This window comes from Schistocerca piceifrons, chromosome 2 (assembly GCF_021461385.2).
Source record: "Schistocerca piceifrons isolate TAMUIC-IGC-003096 chromosome 2, iqSchPice1.1, whole genome shotgun sequence".
Classification (NCBI taxonomy): Eukaryota; Metazoa; Arthropoda; class Insecta; order Orthoptera; family Acrididae; genus Schistocerca; species Schistocerca piceifrons.
This window is the reverse complement of record NC_060139.1, coordinates 315,955,840-315,971,893: the sequence shown is the minus strand read 5'-3', so window position 1 is coordinate 315,971,893 and position 16,054 is coordinate 315,955,840. Positions and strand designations below refer to the sequence as shown.

Below are 16,054 nucleotides of genomic sequence, written 5' to 3'. Positions count from 1 at the left end.
GCAGAAGAGCCGACACCGTGTTACGAGTGGAGGCCGAAATGCACGCGTTTTAGCTCACGCATGCTGGCGTGAGGAGAGAAGAACTATACTGACGTGAGGTCTGGAACACGACAAGGAATGAGAATTCAGAAAGCGGACGTAATTAGTTTGATACTTACCTTTAATCCATTAATGATGAACGTCACTCTTGACGGTACATGATTCACAATATTATCTGTTCAGAATACATTCTTGAAGGTAGTAATTATAGTAACAGAATATGGCGCCTTGCTAGGTCGTAGCAAGTAACGTAGCTGAAGGCTATGCTAAACTGTCGTCTCTGCAAATGAGAGCGTATGTAGACAGTGAACCATCGCTAGCAAAGTCGGCTGTACAACTGGGGCGAGTGCTAGGGAGTCTCTCTAGACTAGACCTGCCGTGCGGTGGCGCTCGGTCTGCAATCACTGATAGTGGCGACACGCGGGTCCGACGTATGATAAAGGACGACGGACGATTTAAAGACTACCACCTAGCAAGTGTGGTGTCTGGCGGTGACACCACAGTTTTAATGATGTCCACCCCTAATCCTGTATCATGTCCGTGAAACTCTCCTCCCTACAGCGGGGTAATACAAAATGTGCTGCTCTTCTTTCAACTTTCTCGATGTACTCTGTCACTCCTATCTGGTAAGGATCCCACACCGCGCAGCAGTATTCTAAAAGAGGATGGACAAGCGTAGGGTGTACAGCCTCTTTAGTAGATCTGTTACATTTTCTACGTGTTCTGCCAATAAAACGCAGTCTTTGGTTTGCGTTCCCCACAGCATTTTCTATGTTCTATTTCCCGTTAAAGCCCTTCGTAATTGTAACTCCTAAGCATTTAATTGAGTTTACGGCCTTTAGATTGACTGATTTATCGTGTAACCGAAGTTTAACGGATTCCTTTTAGCATTCATGTGGATGATCCCAACACTTTTCATTATTTAGGGGCCAATTGCCAATTTTCTCACCATACACACATCTTTTCTAAATCGTTTCGTAATTTGTTTTGATCTTTTGATGGCTGCACTAGACGATATATGACATCCTCATCTGCAAACAACCTAATGCGGCTGCTCAGGCTATCTCCTAAATCGTTTATATACATGAGGAACAGTAGACGGCCTATAACACTACCTTGTGGAAAGCCAGAAATCACTTCTGTTTTTCACGATGACTTTTCATCAGTTACTACGAACTGTGACCTCTCTAACAGGAAATCACGAAACGAGTCACATAGCTGAGACGGTATTCCGTAAACACGCAATTTCACTGCAAGCCGCTTGTGTGCTATCGTGTCAAGAGCCTCCTGGGAGTCTACAAATAAGGAATCAATTTGAACTCTCTTGTCAATAGCAATCAACACTTCGTGTGAATAAAGAGGTAGTTGTGTTTCACAAGAACAATGTTTTCTAAATCCGTGTTGACTGTGTGTCAATAGAGGTAATTTGTAATGTTCGAAAACAATATACTCGTATGTTCCAAAATCCTGCTGCATATCGACTTTAATTATATGGGCCTGTAATTTAGTAAATTACTCCAACTGCTTTACTTGAAAGTTGGTGTGACCTGTGCAACTTTCCAGTCTCTGGGTACGGATCTTTCGTCTAGCGAGCGGTTGTATATGATTGTTAAGCATGGAGCTGTTGTATCAGCATACTCTGAAATGACTGGTATTCAGTCTGGAGCGGAAGACTTATGTTACGAGGCTACGTGTAACTAGTAACTAGGGATAACATAAGAATGTCTTACAGGCTGCAAACTTTGGGTAGTGGAAGGCTCTGAAGTCGTGAAGTTAAGGCCAGCGAAGAGTGCTGACAGGCTCAGAAAACGGAAGCACATTATGTCACCCCTACAGGCGAAATTACGTCATCAGCTGCTTTAAAACCTTCGTGTTGCTTCAGATCACTCTCAGAGTTAGGTCTCTACATCTGCATCACTGTTACCGATGGAAAGCCAGCTCTGTTAGCTGCAGGATGACCTGGTGAATACAGCGAGGCGTCTACAACCGCCGCCGCCGCCACCTTGGAGTCCAGCGGTACAAGTCCGCAGCCGTCTGGCTGTGGAGGCAACTTTGTAAGCTGCGTTCCTGCCAGTCACAACGGTGACTGATTGAAGATGAGGCCAGTGCCCATTTTCTGTGAGTGAAGAGTCCATCTGCCCAACTGTGAGTTGTCTAACTAGGGAGCAGGGACCCTCTGCCGCCACTACTGGGCAATACAAGTACAACACTACTCTCTGCATGCTGGGACCAAGTCTCGGGCTGTCCTTCGTGTCGCTGTTGGGTCTTCCATCCACACGCCGTCTCGACAACCGACATCAGGGGCATGAAGATTTCTGGGGCCTAGTTCGAGCCCAGTTTCAGTCGACGAGAGCGTCGAGGCTCTTACAGACCGGCACAGCCACGCCGGGCAGTAGCGACACACCGGCCGCCAGACCCACCTAAGGCGGAGCGGTGGCACTGGCTTCAGACAACGCCAGAGCGTACGCCTGCAAATTCCTCGCCAGGCGCTGATTTGCTACCCTGCGACTTCCTGCAACGCTGCCAATGATAGGCAGCACCGGGAAGAAGATCGACTGTTAATAACACTGTTTGAAATGAATGTCTGTCAATTGAATGATGTCTCATCAGCGTCCCGGCGCTCCACAGGACTCCACCACCGCAGCACATCCCTTCGCCTAGCCTAGCCTTCGCCCTGGCTCCTACAGCATGTTACTGTCGCGAGCTTCTGTGGAGGGTGGTTGAAGGAAGATGATACCAAGAGTAGGCAACAAGCTGTTTGACATCCACGCCTCATCTAAGATTGTCAATGTCGGAGGCTTTTTTGCTCTGTAAAGCAGGATCGATGGCTATCTGTGGAAGGTGTGACGGTAGAGTAGAATGCTAATGCATGCACAACTTCTTTGGAAAACACCTTTCAGGCCACAGAGCCGAAAATGAGGATCCGCAGCAGACGACGCTTTGTTTTCCCTTGTTGATCCAACGATATCGACAGTTACAGTTATAATGGGCACAGGATAATCGAAATTGGAGCTTCGATGAATGAAAACATGTCCTTCTCTGACGAATTACCGTTCCCTTTATGTCTGGATATGCCACTGTCCATAGCGAACAGATGCTCGAAACATGCACGAATGGGGCAGTATCACGTTATGGGGGACATTGATCTGTGGCAGTATCACGGTATGGGGGACATCGATCTAGGCTCTTGTGGCACCTGTGGTACTAATCGTAGGCATCATGACAACTGTGCACTATGTGAACAATCTTGCGGATAACCTGCATCCTTCCATGTCTTTCTCGATAACTATCCGAGATACAAGGACAAAATCGTGCTGCAGTGGTTTGAGGAGTATGACAATGATGAACCCATTTTCATATCTTAGTCACCAAATTCGCCTGATCTGAACCCCATGGAATACATCTGGGAGACTTCCGAGTGCCAGCTTCGCACTCGCAAACAACTGACCCATAATTTACGGAATTCCGGGAGGTGTGCATAGACATCTGGTACCACATATATCTCTGGGGACCTACCAAGGACTTATCCAAGTGATGACACTCAGAATCTCTGCTGCATTGCTTTGTGGAAATGGACCAATACGTTGTTAAGCAGCTGATAACAACGTGTGGTTTCAGCAGTGTATTGTTACAGTATAGAATAGTAGGGCGTAGGATTTACAAATATTTATCGAAACATTCGCAATGTCATAGGCAATATCAAATTAAGCCAGAAGCATACTGAAGCAGAAAACATACCAGTATGTCGCAAGTGGGTCAGGCCTTCAACACGTTATGACACCATCTACCATGTGGCATATCACAGCCCCGCATTAGCTCCATTTAGATACTCCAGTTTTCCACCTCTCGTCAGCTGATCGTTTGGATCAATGGCAGACGCAGTAATAGCGCTCGATTCTATGATTACAATAGTAAATCTCTGTCCTAGATGCTCCATAATAGCCTAAGAACTGGCTGAAGAAGTCCCCTAGATGATGGTATTCACCGATGAGCTTCATGCTACTCGCCACCTACTATCTACTGATGGAGAAAATGTCTTACGACAACACCACATCGCAGAGTGCTGCCAGCACCGAACTTTAACTTTACCGTGGAAGGCAGCAGTAGCGCGTTTTGGGGTTCACGTACCTGTTCAACACCTAGATGCCTCCAGGTGCTGAAATCTACCAGCCCAGATGGGAGCGCATCAACCGACCACACTACTACCGATACCAGGTATATCACTGATGCGTCATCAAGGCTCATTGTAGAATTCGGAGCGAGACCAAACTTATCCACTGCCAGCCGGCAAACCGCCGCGGTGCAGAGAAAATAACACCATCAACTAGGTGTGCAGACGCTGAGCACACTAAACAGACGTCAGATAGAATCCAATACGCAGCTGAATAAAGCATCAGCCGAGTCTGGTGCGGGAGAGCAACGAATTGTAAACGCAGCGAATAAGCTATTGAACTGTAATAATGATTTACTAGCGTCGAAGGTTCGCAGCAGCTATCATGACCGCACACGGAGGAGTTCCTGCTTACCCCGCCTACAGCAATACCGCCTTTGAAGTTCAGCCATAGTAAATGAAAGTTAACAAGTCTAATTATTTTTGTTTAATATTTCAACTGAAATTCATAGAACTGAGGAAATATATATGCTGATAAATAAAAGTCACGGCTTCAGAGAAATATGTCTTGAAGCTGAGCCAAGTGAATGACTACTCAAAACTATATCCATAGAAAAGAACTTGTGGGAAGTGAACACCATATGATATGGTTGTGGAATGTACTGAATGTGGAATAAAATCAAGTGCGAAAAACAAAATTAGACTAATGTTTGGGCAGTTTTAAAAGAATTCAGCTGATTGTTTCTGCCAATTTGTTACACTGAATACTTCGTGGCTCACAGTTTCGTGCCAGTAACGAAACAGCATTCGGAGTTAATGGCGGAAGCTGATGTCCATAAAAAAAAGGTACCATCTAGTGCAAATGATGCGGATAATGTTCTCGAGGATGCAGAAGATGTTGTTCTTATTGATTACGTTTAGTAAACAGTAAAACAATAACTGGCGAACACTATGCAACTGTTCTCGGATAAATGAAAAAATGCAAGAGAAGAAGCCTGCACTTCTGACGGCGAAAAATAATCTTTCATCAGTAAAGTAAGGCTGTCTGAATGTCTTACGATTGGGAATACTTAAGGACTCAAGTAACTGTCAATTTTTCATTACTAAATTTCATTCGGTACGTCTATAGAAATCGTAACTACTTGTTAGCAGCACAACTCGGTTAAAAAATAAGAGAGGCGCATAGTGCATGGCTCTGCTGAGAGACAGTTGGGGAGGGGCGTAGCTAAAAGTATGAGAACGAATGTTGACCACGGTACAGTATCTCAGCGGCTACGGACACTCTCACAGACTGCAGTGCCAAATACACTGCTTGCCAAAAAACTGATCTGTCACGAAGACCTGGTCGGATATCCACATAAATCTGCACACAGTGATTATGAAATTATTAGCGTTGTAATTCTCTGTGAGCGGCAGAACGACCACCAAAGTGCATTAGAGCTGGTCGTGTTAGGTGTTGTTACCGGGGCCGGCCCGGGTGACCGAGCGGTTCTAGGCGCTACAGTCTGGAACCGTGAGACCGCTACGGTCGCAGGTTCGAATCCTGCCTCGGGCATGGATGTGTGTGATGTCCTTAGGTTAGTTAGGTTTAAGTAGTTCTAAGTTCTAGGGGACTAATGACCTCAGCAGTTAAGTCCCATAGTGCTCAGAGCCATTTGTTACCGGGACTGGTAGGGCATATAAGGAGCGTGAACACACTCAGATGTTGAGCTATCACGGAGGTGCCGCGTTTTCGTTTGAGAGCACTATTAAAAAAACACCTTATAGAGTTTAAAATGTACCTAATAATCGATTTCCATTTGGGTGACTAGTCAAATCACACAGTATGCAGATTTTTGAGGCATTCGGATGTGGCAGTGGCTCGATGTTGGACTGCATGGAAACACAGTGGCAGATGTACGTTGCGTCACATGTACGACAATGTATGACCATCAGATGGGGTGATGGCCACATTGTGCAACAAGCACATTGTAATTCCTTCACACCATCGCCTACCATCCGAGAACGAGTGGTGGACTCACTGCAACATTCTGTGTCAACCTACACCATTGACTGGAGATTAGCAGGAGACGTACTGGGACATTACCGTCCTATGTGTAGGGTGCTGTTAACTTCACAACAAAACCGGCAGCGTTTTGAGTGGTGCCGTCAACGGGAAGCATGCATTGCTGATGAATGGCGTAGCATTGTGTACACCGACGAATAGCGGTACTGCGTTACCCCAAATGATCATCGTCGGCGTGTAGGGCGGCGACCTGAGTAGAGGTCGCTTTCTTCCAACGTTTTGGAGTTACTCCTGGCATCGTGTGGAGAGTCAGGTCAGCGATATCAGTGATTGAGGGAATTCTGACGGCACAAAGTACATCACTGATAATTTGCGTCCTCACGTGTTACCTCTAATATCACAGCATCCTGGTGCCATTTTTCAATAGAACAATGCTCGTTCCCGCTTGGCTTGCATCTCTCTGCACTGCCTGATGTTGAGGTGTTCCCCTGACCAGCAAGATCACAGCTTTGTCCCCGTCATAACATGTGTGGCACCAGGTCGGACTTCTTCCTCCCAGTGCCAGTATCCGAAATGTCAATATCATTTGTGGGCAACCATATCTCAGGAGATGCTACATCAGCTTTGTGACCCCTCGCCAACCAAATCAGTGCATGCACCCACTCCAGAAGCGGTGCAATGTCATACCGATAAAGGGGCTCTTACTGCCAACTTCTTTGTAACCTTGATTCAGTTTTATAATCAACCTCTCAATCCGTGAAGTTTCGTTTCGTTTCCCCCAACCCTTCTGGTACTTCACTTCATCTTTTAGGCGATGTATATACGAGTTTCTATAATCAATTTACGCCAGTCATACGACAGTTTATCCACATTCATAGTAAAATTGGCACATTTGTTCATCTTTCATGAATAGCAAGATTTCTGAGAACAACGGAGCTGGCATCGACTGTTACGTGGCGAGGCACTGCTTTTTAGTAGTGACTGCGTAAGGAAGTTTATTACCTGCATTCCCCTTAATATATTAATTAATTAATTAATTAATCCCCCATGGATTATATGGTGTGGTGAGTGTAGCAAGTCTGTGTTGCAAAAGTAAGTAAAAGTTATTTATGTGTCTGTCTTACTCATCAAACATGACACCACGCGAATCGCAGCTATTTTCTCGCTCAAAGATACGCGTGTCTGCCAAACGCTTTGAGCCTGCCTGAAAGTTTATGTCAGCGGTTGTTGAGTGCTTTGCTCCACTTCGACATCGCAGTTCAGGAAAAGAAACGACTCGCAGAAGACACGTAGAACGAAGTGCATTGGCGTAAAAGCAGCTATTTGGGTAACAGCTACATACTCGACATAAAAGCGCAATCTTTTATTTCCAGACAATGACTGTTTGTTCCTGTCCTTATACCTACAGTATTCTCTTGCGAGATTATGCACCCAACATTCACAAAATAAAGGCAGGGCCGTAGTTCGAAGGACATCAAAACTATAGGTCCACGCAGGGGCCGTTTAACTGCACTGTTGTTTTCCCCCTCCCACCGCTCCCTCCCATGTACAAAGCGTTAAAATTATGCTGCCTATGAAATGTAGACCTGATATATAATGAAACAGTACTGGGAATGTTGGCGTATAATTCACGTCATCACGGTCACATAACGTTGCGTAGCTGAAGCTTTCGAGAATAAACTGATTAGTTTTGAGTCGTCAGACCAGAGCTAAGAGGCCAGATCTCATATTATACGTGGTGTGATGCAATGTTTCCTGTCTGTAACCGATCGAGAAAAAAGTCCAATATTATCCATTTGCTTTTAATTGTTTAACTCATTTAATTCATCGGGTACCGTGGGAGCATATGGGCCATAGCTACTTATATACAGGACGAGTTAGTACGTAATTCACAGAAAGCTGATCTGAAAATTTAAAGATCTAAGAGTAGAATATAGAAATAAAAATACACTCTTATGATTTGCTGTAGTACTTCTTTGTGTCATTTATCGTGTTTAGGGACTGATCATTGACACACATTAATAAAAGCAATATGTGCAAGAGACAACGTTTTAGCAGTCCCTCCGTCCACCTCCCCACCACTCTCACATCAAAATACAATTGTGGAAGTATGGTTCTGCCTTGAACAAAATCCAAACGTGTTTCTGTGAAGCTTCACCAACGTCTGTGGGTTCCATTTATTTGCTGTCAAATAACTTGTGAAGAAATTCCTTTACATGTTATTTGAAAGAAGATAAATGAACCCCATGACATTGGTGAAACTTTACCGAAACATTTTTGGGTGTTAAACAAGAAAACTATGTGTTTGTTCAATGCAGATCTATACTTCTACAACTGCATATTTGGAAAGAAACACAGACTAAATGTAATCTTTAACCACGAGATAAATACGCCATATCAAATCAGTTCGCTGTTTCTCGACGTTTGGTTGGAGCACCGTGCTTCGCATTTTCTACATATGAGGTGAACTGTTGTTCAGCTCTTCCCTAACATCGTGATGTTCCAACTAATGCTAAGGCATAGCATAATCCAAACAGTCGGATATGATTGTTAAATCAAAGAAATACTCAACTACTTATCAATTAACGCTGCAGTTCCTCACAAGCAAAAGAGTAAGTCGCATTTTCTGCTCATGCTCCTGTCCTGAAGGCAAACTGAAATTACGAGGGTCGTCCACAAAGAAAGTCCCGTTTCCGTTTCTGTCCACGGCAGCGCTACGATGGCAGTTCCGAGAATGCACCGCAGTTATTCTGACTCAAGGAGAAGACATGTACGCCATTTTCAGATCGCTGCTGCCTACGTGCGCTTTGTAGTGCTTCTTTATAATGTCAGCCGTAATTGCAAATGCCGCCGCGTGTGTAATCAGATTTGTGATTCCTTTTCTAAATGCAAAGAAAGTTAAACCAAAGGAAATCCACTGGCAATTCTGCGAGGTTTACGGACAAAATGCTATGAGTGATTGAATGGTTAGGAGATGGGTCAGATTATTCAATGAAGGACGTGATCAAGTGCACGACGAAGAACGAAGTGGAAGTCTGTGGTTACTGATGAACTGGTTCACGCAATTGAAGAGCAGATTAAGCTGTAAACCATAAGTTTGCTACGAAAGTTCCGCAAATCTCACGATCACTGATTCATGAAATTATTACTGAAGAACTGAAATTTCGAAAACTTTGCTCACGTTGGGTACCCAAAATTCAACAACGGATGGGCAGTGCACTTCGGTTTTTGAGACGCTACAATGAAGAAGGCGATGGTTTTCTTTCTCGGATAGTCACGGGGGACGAGACTTGGGTACCGTACGACACCCCTGAAACAAAACGGCAGTCGATGGAATGGAGGCACACGTCATCCCGAACGAATGTTAAACCTAATCAAATCTTGACACCTCGAAAAGACATGTGCACCGTTTTTTGGGACAGAAAAGGCATTTTGCTGATTGATTTCTTACCACGAGGCCAAACAATCGATGCACATGGTTACTGCGAGACCATTAAGAAATTGCGCCTCGCAGTACAGAACAAGCGCCAAGGATTATTGTAAAAAGGTGCTTTTTTTTCACGATATTGCCCAACCTCACAAGGCGAATGTGACCAAACAACTGTTACGGAAATTTCACTGGGATGTGTTTGATCATCGTCCGTACAGCCCGGACCTCGCTCCTAGCGACTTTCATCTCTTCTTACACCTAAAGCCTGTCCCTTGTGGTCAACACTTCAACAGTGATGACGAGCTGGAAGAACATGTTACCACATGGTTGAACACACAGGCGGCAACCTTCTATGAAGAAGGCATACAAAAACTTGTGCCACGCTATGACAAGTGCCTACAAAATTTCGGAAGCTATGTAGAAAAGTAGTTTAACAGTTGTAGACTTTTGTACAATAAATGTTTTTTTTTCTGTATCTGTACACGTTTGTTTTATGTAACCAAACGGAACTTACTTTGTGGACATACCTCATATAACATAAAATTAATGTATTGGGATGTGTTAATAGATTATCATACATTTCCTTCTCAAAAGCCTTCGAAAGCGAGTCAGCAAGAGTAGTGGCCTGAAATTATCTACAATATATCTTTTCCGTTTTTATAAAGCGCTATGTATCAGTCCTCTGACTCAACAAGTATTGCTGCTGCTTGCAGTCCTCACTTTGCTGTATTGTATAATATTGCAGTGTGCTGTGTCGTGTTGCAGAGAAGCTGAAGCGTGCGCCTATGAAGACGCAGGCGACGCAGACGGACGTGTGTCTGGGGAGGAGACCTCTCGTGGCCAACTACCTGTCCCTCAGCCCGCGCACCATACACAGGGTAAGTCCATGTGGCAGCGCGTGCGACACCTCACTCACCCGAGAAAAATATACTTGTGTTATACTCTATCAGATGGGAAACAATGTACTGTTCCAAGAGTTAAAAGTATTTCTGTTTATTTAAATGAGGAATAAGTCAGTTTATGATCATAGATAGAGCTGACATTTTACTGCTCCTGACCATCGACTGTCATTAACAAAGTTTGAGTGATTTCCGCGTTACCAAAGAAACATGCAAGCATACTTTCTATGTTCAGATTTTCTCATTCCTGTGTCAATACTGGGTGTAAATGTAATTATGTAAACTGGAGGTCAAAAGGGAAAAAGGAAAGGGAAGACAAAGAACTGATATCAGCTACATCAGGGCTTTATGCGGAATCAGCGGTGACAAGTGAAAATATGTGCCGGATCTGGTGTCGAACACGGGATCTCCTGCTTAGTAGGAAGTTGCGTTAACAACGGCGCCACTCTTTTTTTTTTGTGTGTTCCCGGCCATGTTCTGCATGCTTGCTAATTTTGTGATTCCCGCCGGGGGTCGAATGTAAATGTGCATCCGCACAGAAGGTTGTGGAGTCATTTCCCCTTGAAGTGAATTAGTTATATGAATGCATGGTGTCTGTTCCTTGGGACAAGTCCGAAAGGACAGACACCACTCATTCATGTAAACGATAACTGTTTGCAACACACGCCAGTGGTACAAGGTAGGCCGAGACGAACAGTTTGATATAGGGCACACAGGCCGCAGCTCGTGGTCGTGCGGTAGCGTTCTCGCTTCCCACGCCCGGGTTCCCGGGTTCGATTCCCGGCGGGGTCAGGGATTTTCTCTGCCTCGTGATGCCTGGGTGTTGTGTGATGTCCTTAGGTTGGTTAGGTTTAAGTAGTTCTAAGTTCTAGGGGACTGATGACCATAGCTGTTAAGTCCCATAGTGCTCAGAGCCATTTGAACCATTTGATATAGGGCACTTTACCGTCTAGTAGAATCGTCAGAAGATCAAAATTTATAGCAAAGTGATTTAGACACGACATCTGAATGGTGCTAAAAGTGAAAACTGTCACTCAATGATGGAAAGTGTGACGTCATCCGAAAAGTATAAAAAATAAATCCCCTAAATTTCGATTACACTACAAATCACGCAAATTTAAAGACTGTCAGTTCGACTAAAACCCAGGAATTACAATTGCGAACAACCTAATTTGGAGCGGTCACATAGGTAATGTTGTGGGGAACTACCTATACTACGCCTATTCTGTATTATCGCGAAATTCGGGAGAGACTGTCACGCATATCATAAGCGTGTTGCGATGGCAATCACTAAAACAAAGCCGTTTTTCGTTGCGGCGAGATCTTCTCACGAAATTTCAATCACCGACTTTCTACTCAAAGTGAAAATAGTTTACTGTCGCCAACCTACATAGTGAGAAATGATCATCATAACAAAATAAGAGAAATCAGAACTCGTAGAAAAACACTTAAGTGTTCATTTTTCGCACACGCTTAGACAGTGGAAAGGTAGAGAAATAGTCTGAAGATGGTTCGAAGGACCCTGTACCAGGCACTTAAGTGCAAATTTCATCATAATCAAGTAGATGTAGATGTGGTATGTTCAGCTGGGAAACCATCACAAACTTAACTACAAAAGCCAGCTATGCTACGGTGCAAGAGCGCCATCTGCTTAGTCTATCTGGCAGTTCGTTTGTTCTTTCTCTCTAACATCGTCCTGGAATATTAAAGACACTTAATTCTTGTATAATGAGATTTTCACTCTGCAGCGGAGTGTGCGCTGATATGAAACTTCCTGGCAGATTAAAACTGTGTGCCGGACCGAGACTCGAACTAAAGTTTCACTTTATTCTTGTGTTTATAAAATGTAAAATTGACTTTTGTCTAAATCTTACCTCAAAATTTTGTGAATTTTAACAGTGTAAAATTAACAATTAAATTGTTTTGTTTCTCTGGTCTAATTACTACGAGACTATTATGCTTGTAATACTAGAGCTTACATCGAACTGTAAACGTAATTAGTGCTTGCATAACATTAAAAAGGTCCATTTTCCTTTCTCCGTAACGGTAAAGTTTAAATTACTTAAGTTAACAAAACAAAAGATTTCAAAAATCTGACCGACTAAGTCGGTGACGAAAGAGGTCGAGAGGATATTTAAAACCTCAAGCGGTGTGCACCCGCTGTGGCTTGGGTGGCATTTATAGGCCAATTTTTTGTTTGTCTAGTTGACAGACCTCAAACGTCCTTCATAAAATTGTTCGTCTCTGTTTCCCTCTACCATTGTGGCACTTCGTACACAAGTTTTGCTTACACCCTACAGTGACAAGACAGGCCGCCAGATTGCACAACAGCAAAATTATCTACGTGTGTACAGGAATTTCAAAATGGTTCAAATGGCTCTGAGCACTATGGGACTTAACTTCTAAGGTCATCAGTCCCCTAGAACTTAGAACTACTTAAACCTAACTAACCTAAGGACATCACATACATCCGTGGCCGAGGCGGGATTCGAACCTGCGATCGTAGCGGTCGCGCGGTTCCAGACTGTAGCACCTAGAACCGCTCGGCCACTCCGACCAGCCGGGAATTTCACTCTGTTGACCAGGCACTCAATATAGGACTGATTTTTTCAATGAAACCGAAAAGGACTACATATAGATTAACGCACAAGTACGCTAAAGTACTTAACGACATGACCCATAACTCTGTTGAAATTTCAGTGGACGTAAGGCGAGCTAAACGCAGATATACGAGGTGTGGTTATAGAGTAACGGGACTGTTGCTATAAATCATTTTATTTCAGACAGTTACATACACACATAAAAAAAGTTTAGCATCACCTCGGTTCCGAGAGTTCAGGAACCTGTACAGAAAATTGGAATAGAGATAAACATAAACATCATTTCCACCCTTTTTATTGCTCATGAAAACCACACATTTCATGCTGTATCACCATACAGCTAGACCTTCAGAGGTGGTGGTCCAGATTGCTGTACACACCGCTCCATCTAATACCAAGTAGCACGTCCTCTCGCATTGGTGCATGCCTGTATTCGTCGTGGCATGCTATCCACAAGTTCATCAAGGCACTGGTGGTCCAGATTGTCCCACTCCTCTAAGGCGATTCGGCGTAGATCCCTCAGAGTGGTTGGTGGGTCACGTCGTCCATAAACAGCACTTTTCAATCTATCCCAGGCATGTTGGGTAGGGTTCATGTCTGGAGAACAAGCTGGCCACTCTAAGGGCGTGAATTGTACATGAAGACGAATACCTCTCCAATATGCTGCCGATATGGTTGCACTATTGGTCGGAGGATGGCATTCACGTATCGTACAGCCGTTGCGGCACCTTCCAAGACCCCCAGCGGCGTACGTCGGCCCCACGTAATGCCACCCCAAAACAGCAGGGACCCTCCACGTTGCTGCACTCGCTGGTCAGTGTGTCTAAGGCGTTCAGCCTAACCGGGTTGCCTCCAAACACGTCTCCGACGATTGTCTGGTTGAAGGCTTATGCAAACACTCATCGGTGAAGAGGACCTGAGCGGTCCATTTGGCATGTTGTTGGGCCCATCTGTACCGCGCTGCATGGTATCGTGGTTCCAAAGGTGGACGTCGCCATGGACGTCGGGAGTGAAGTTGCACATCATGCAGTCTATTGCGCACAGTTTGTGTCGTAACACTACGTCCTGTGGCTGCACGAAAAACATTATTCAGCATGGTGGCTTTGCTGTCAGTGTTCCTCCGAGCCATAATCCGTAGGCAGCGGTCATCCACTGCAGTAGTAGCCCTTGGGCGGCCTGAGCGAGGCATGTCATCGACAGATTTTGTCTCTCTGTATCTTCCCCATGTCCGAACAACATCGCTTTGGTTCACTCCGAGACGCCTGGGCACTTCCCTTGTTGAGAGCCCTTCCTGGCACAAAGTAACAATGCGGACGCGATCGAACCGTCTAGGCATGGTCGAACTACAGACAACACTAGCCGTGTACCTCCTTCCTGGTGGAATGACTGGAACTGATCGGCTGTCGGATCCCTCCGTCTAATAGGCGCTGCTCATGCATGGTTGTTTACATCTTTTGGCGGGTTTAGTGACATCTCTGAAAAGTCAAAAAGACTTTGTCTGCGATATAATATCCACAGTCAGCGTCTGTCTTCAGGAGTTCTGGGAACCGGGGTGATGGAAAACTTTTTTTTATGTGTGTGTTTATTTATTGCCACCCTCAATACACTCTCCTACTCTATTATTGCAACGCTCCATGCGAATTTTCCATTAATGGAAACAGAATTGGAAGTCTTCCTCTGCGAACTACTTGATGACGTGGTCACTTTTCCTTTCACTGCTTCTACGGACTAAAGTCGTCTTCCTTTTAATGCAGATAAGATCTTGGTGAATAGATAAAAGTTACATGGTGCTACGTCAGACGAATAAGGCGAGTGGTCTAACAATGGGATGTTGTCCTACTCTAGAAACCTTTTAACAGACAGTGCAGTATGAGCCGGTGCGTTGTCTGTGCACGAAATGGCGTTTAGTTTCTGGACAATAAGAGAAAAAACAAGACTCGTCCCATGTTATCACTCTCGCCAAGAAATTAGGATCATTTTCAGTGGTATTCAAGGAGTCAAAACAAATATTTTCACGAGCTTCATTTTGTTCAGTAGTGAGAATTTTCAGTGCCATTTTCGCACATGTTAAAGTGGTTAACTAAATTGTACCTTACGCGCCCTTTGTCGAATATTACAGTCTCAGCAATCGATCGAATACTCAAACGACTGTCATATCCAAAACAGATTACCCACATTTTCGATATTTTCATCCGTTTTCGATATTGAAGGGCATCCCGGGCGTGAGTCATCTTCAGTGTCTTCTTGGCCATTTTCAAAACGCTCGAACCACTCAAAAACTCGAGTACGTGATAAACAGTCTTCGCCATACACTTGTTTTGGCAGTAGACAGGTTTCAGCAGCAGTATTTCCAAGTTTCATGTGAAACTTCGCGACAGTTCGTTGCTGTATTGTTGCACTTATCATTTTCCCTGCAAAACAAAGTAATAGATCTTTTTACAAACGAAGGCCAGAGCCACAATGGTTTGTCTACAGACACCAGAGATGCCACATTCGACTGAGAAGGCTTCACGCTTCACAGCTACTGGTCGTTCATCTTTAGTGCATGCGTACTCAGTTTGTGATAGCATCACCCCCTTTATTTTATAGCCACACCTCGTATGGTCATAATCAAAAACCAAGAACAGAGGTCACTGACTTACTTGCGCTGAAATAAAGACAGCCTTTTTGTAATCTGACGCGTAGGGTAACAAATTCTTTGGTTAGACTATCATTTTTATCATTGTATGGTCTTCAACCGTACGCATTCAAGTAACGGTCCTGCGTATTTCCTAATGTCATCTATGCACCCTCCATTTGGCTATAATTTTGATCTCTTCTTGTCTACTGGAATCCAAAAAAGAACTACTTTGCAAGATCTACTACCCATCGATTACGCCCTATTTCAAATGGTTCAAATGGCTCTGAGCACTATGGGACTTAACATCTATGGTCATCAGTCCCCTAGAACTTAGAACTACTTAAACCTAA

The 16,054-nt window shown here is 44.3% G+C and overlaps 1 protein-coding gene across 1 annotated transcript in view; it reads left to right on the top strand.

Annotated features, from left to right (window-relative positions):
* The window catches only part of LOC124775355, a 442,958-nt gene that overhangs the window by 33,739 nt on the left and 393,165 nt on the right, over window positions 1-16,054 (top strand). The window contains exon 5 of the mRNA XM_047250186.1: window positions 10,351-10,463. Coding sequence (XP_047106142.1) covers window positions 10,351-10,463 — 113 coding nt within the window. The remainder of the gene's footprint in view (window positions 1-10,350; window positions 10,464-16,054) is intronic.